At 36.4% G+C, this 4,292-nt stretch overlaps 1 protein-coding gene across 1 annotated transcript in view; it reads left to right on the top strand.

The window, feature by feature from the left end:
* irak1 (interleukin-1 receptor-associated kinase 1) overlaps positions 1 to 4,292 on the top strand; it is an 18,917-nt gene that overhangs the window by 3,491 nt on the left and 11,134 nt on the right. Inside the window, exons 3-8 of the mRNA XM_016468259.1 lie at positions 329 to 436; positions 561 to 637; positions 826 to 1,011; positions 1,132 to 1,196; positions 2,336 to 2,450; positions 3,054 to 3,166. Coding sequence (XP_016323745.1) covers positions 329 to 436; positions 561 to 637; positions 826 to 1,011; positions 1,132 to 1,196; positions 2,336 to 2,450; positions 3,054 to 3,166 — 664 coding nt within the window. The remainder of the gene's footprint in view (positions 1 to 328; positions 437 to 560; positions 638 to 825; positions 1,012 to 1,131; positions 1,197 to 2,335; positions 2,451 to 3,053; positions 3,167 to 4,292) is intronic.

Here is a 4,292-nt window from a genome sequence, read left to right as displayed (position 1 = left end):
ATATTATATATTTGTGTGTGTATATATATATATATATATATATATAATAACAAAAGCATATAACAAATTACTAAAACTGAAACTAAAATGATAAATATGTAAATATAAATAATATAAAAAAGCCAATTCAAAATTAATGAATGCTAAAATAGTATATAAATAATACTAAAATACATCTGTATTAGAGAAGTGTCCATTAAACATAGAAAAGGTGTGTACTACTAACTGATATATATTTTAGTTTTATGATTTAGTTTTGTGCAGACACTGCATGCCATTATACTTAGATAATAAATCCATTAATGTACTTTTGTATGCATTTCCACAGGCAGACGTATACCGCAGTTTCGTTCAGAGCAGCCTTCAACAGTGCCACCAGTCCCTGCATGTCAAAGCAGTACAGTTACCTTTGTCAAAGAGTCTCACCCTGTCCCCGGTAACGTTTTATTCTAAGTACAGTGCTTGCATCTGTCGAACATGATGATATTCTTTTTAAAAATGCAAGTTGACTGCTTCTAATCAGAGCATTCGTGGTAAAAATGGTAATTTTGCTTTTCCAGAAGTCAGGCCTCTACCCAAGCCTAGCCCCCCACCGCCTGATCTGGACTCTATGAATTCAAGAATCTCAAATATAGAGGTGCTTCATTTGATTTAAAAAAATAAATTCAGCCATTAAAACAACTAATAGAAAATACTTGATAGGTTGACCGTTCATTGTTTTTATTGTGCTGGTGAGGCATTAGTCAGGATGACTCTTCCTTTAGCCATCATGTTTTTCTTTCTTTCAGTCTCTTAATCCACTGACACATTTGTGCCTGTTCATAGTGCCTGTGTGAGAACCGCGTGGATCCCCCGCCTTTTTCCTCCACTGCAATGAACTGGCCGTTTGAGGAAGTACAGAGATGCACATGCAACTTTTCCCCATGCAAGCAGATTGGAGAAGGAGGTTTCGGACACGTGTATAAAGCTGTGATGAGAAACACAGAGTTTGCTGTGAAGAAGCTGAAAGAAGTATTAGAACAGAACTAACAAAACAAACAAATATGATTTTGGTTGTTCTGATGAGTCATTCAGTTTGTTTCCTAAGCGTCCATCTTTTTTCTCTCTCTTTCATGTGGGTGTTCGGAGCAGGACTCCCATTTGGACTGGAATGTCGTGAAGGAAAGTTTCAGGACGGAAGTAGAAAAACTGTCACAGTAAGAAACTGTCTGTCCATCTTCTGTTCCTTTGGCTTTTGCTTCCTGTTCTCGGGCTCTATATCGGTCTTTCCTGTTTTGTCTTAAAAGAATAGTTCACCCAAAAATCAAGATTTGCTGAAAATGTACTGACCCTCAGGTTATCCAAGATGTAGATGAGTTTGTTTCTTCATCGGAACAGATTTGGAGAAATGTAGCATTCCATCACTTGCTCACCAATGAATCCTCTGCAGTGAATGGGTGCCGTCAGAATGAGTCCAAACAGCTGATAAAAACATCACAATAATCTACAAGTAATCCACACCACTCCAGTCCATCAATTAATGTCTTGTGAAGTGAAAAGTTGTGTGTTTGTAAGAAACAAATCCATCAAGATGTTTTTAACTTCAAACCCTTGCTAAAATACAAGCCCTCTATCCATAATATTGCCTACTCCAGTGAAAAAGTTGTCTGAATCAGGAGAGAAATATGCACAGATCAAGCACCGTTTCCAAGTGAAAACAGTCCAAAACAATTCTAAACAAATATGTCAGTGGATTTTGATGTGAGAGGACAACAGGGGATGGCATTTTTCACTGAACAACTTAATGATGGATTTGTTTCTTACAAACATGAATCTTTTCACTTCAACAATCATTAATTGCTGGACTGGAGCGGTGTGGAATACTTGAGGATTATTGTGATGTTTTTATCAGCTGTTTGGACTCTCATTCTGACGGCACCCATTCACTGCATAGGATCCATTGGGGAGCAAGTAAAGTAATGCTAATTTTCTCTATCTTTTCCGATGATAAAACTTTTTGAGTGAACAATTCCTTTAATCAACTTTTTTCAGGCTGGCTGTGATTCATTTGTGTTTGTTCAACAGAAGCGCAGAATGGGACTTACCCGCTTGAAATTTCGATTGCTCTTTATGCACCACACCTCTTCATGACCCAAAAATGAAAGTCTCCAGCACACCCTCCAAAACTTTTTTTGTGGTTAGTTGTCATCCTTTTGTCTCTTAATTAGGTCATTTTTTCTGACAAATCAACCTTTCAAGCTTTGCTTCCTTCAGCTACTGTAATGCCTTGTTTCATGTTATATAATATAATCTCAAAGCAACACGGTTTTTCATTAGGTTCTTTCTTATTACACAGATACAGACATCCCAACATAATGGACTTTGTTGGCTACAGTATAGAAGGACAAACTTATTGTTTAATATATGTTTATATGCCAAACGGCTCTTTAGAGGACCGGCTTCGATGTGAGGTGAGTTATCACTCTTGCTAGACAATATGGGCTCATTGTTTAGTATGCTACTTCAAAGAATAGTTCACTCGGAATGAAAATTACATCATCATTTGCTCACCCTCATGTCGTTCCAAATGTGTATGACTTTCTTCTAAGGGAGATGTTTTGAGGAAAGCCCTGTGTGCTCTTTTTACATACATTGAAAGCGAATGGGACAGAGCTGTCGAGCCCAAGAAATAACAAACCCCCAAAAAATAGTTTTGTCCATCCTGGCTCTCAAATCTCATTTGAGGGCCTGTACATTAAAATATAATGAATCACAACTTGTTGTGCAAAGTTTGATGTCAGTGACAATGATGACAACATCAATGACGATGTCAATAATATATCAATGACAAGATATGGCATGAGTCACTGGTTCTCACAAGACAAAATATGGACTACTTTAGTGGTGCTTTTTATCATTTTTGTATCTTGTCCTTATGCACTTGTATGTAAATGAGCCCTCAAAACAGTCACTTGGGTTTGTAACTGCATGAGTCAGTGGTGACAGAATTATCATATTAGGTCATCTAACTCATGGCATAGGTCTGTGTCCTTCATAACGCTTGTTTCTTTCAGGACAGTAATGCCCTCTCTTGGTCACAACGTGTAAATGTGTTGCTGGGCACTGCCAAAGCTATTCAGTACTTGCATTCTTGCTCACCTGCACTCATTCATGGAGATATCAAGAGGTGAGTGCAAGAAAATGTAAACCACATGTACACTGGCATTCAAACATTTGGGGTCTGTAAGATTTTTTTTTTTTTCTGAAAGAAATGAATGCTTTATGTTACAAAAAATACATTCAAATAAATGCTGTTCCTTTTAACTTCTATTCATCAAATAATCCTGAAAAATGTGTCATTGTTTCCATAAAAATAAGAAGCAGCACAACTGTTTTTAACATTGATATTAATAAGAAATTTTCTTTAGTGGCAAATCAGCATATTAGTATGATTTCTGAAGGATCATGTGACACTGAAGACTGGAGTAATGATGCTGAAAATTCATAGTTAAAAAAAAATCATATTACTGTTTTTACTGTATTTTTTCATCAAATAAATGCAGCCTTGGTGAGCATAAGAGGCTTTTAAAAAAATATGAAGAAAAAAAATCTTACCAATCCTAAACTTTAGAATGGTAAAGTCTCTAAGCTCATTGCTGGACTCTTTTGAATCTTTGAATGAATGCTTGGGAGGGACAGCAATAATCAATCATGAATATGCAATCGTGTATTTTTATTTATTTATTTATTTTTTTTTAAATTTTGTGATTAATTAAAATGAGAAACATGAAGTCAATAACCAACCAACTAGTCACTAATTTTAGATGAATTTTGTTGTGGGCATCTTTGAAATCACATCACACATTACTGAAAGTTTTCTCTCCTAAAAACCCAAACGTCAGTCCCAGCTTCTGACAATCACACTGCTGTTACATAAATTGTAGGAATCATATTGACCCAAATGACCTCACAACTACATCTCTCAGGACCTCAGATAGAATTAAAGTCCTTGTAAAGTCAATATTATGTATGTGTTCTGAGTTTCTCACACCACAGAAAAGTGTATTAACCACTCAGCCAAATTTGAATGATAAAAAAATCTTCTAAGTACATAAGTTATCAAAATCTCGAAAACAAATGGGCGGTATCCTCTGCTCTCAAATGCTGGGGGTGTGTCCGCTGTCTGCGCTGAAACCATGCCCACTCACGGGAAAGCTGCCGCCTCTTAAAGGGATAGTTCATCCAAAAATGAAAATTTGATGTTTATCTGCTTACCCCCAGGGCATCCAAGATGTAGGTGACTTTGTTTCTTC

This window comes from Sinocyclocheilus anshuiensis, unplaced genomic scaffold (genome assembly GCF_001515605.1).
Source record: "Sinocyclocheilus anshuiensis isolate Anshui unplaced genomic scaffold, SAMN03320099.WGS_v1.1 scaffold188, whole genome shotgun sequence".
NCBI classification, from domain to species: domain Eukaryota; kingdom Metazoa; phylum Chordata; class Actinopteri; order Cypriniformes; family Cyprinidae; genus Sinocyclocheilus; species Sinocyclocheilus anshuiensis.
The sequence above is the reverse complement of the archived record's forward strand: the minus strand, read 5'-3'. Positions and strand labels throughout refer to the sequence as shown.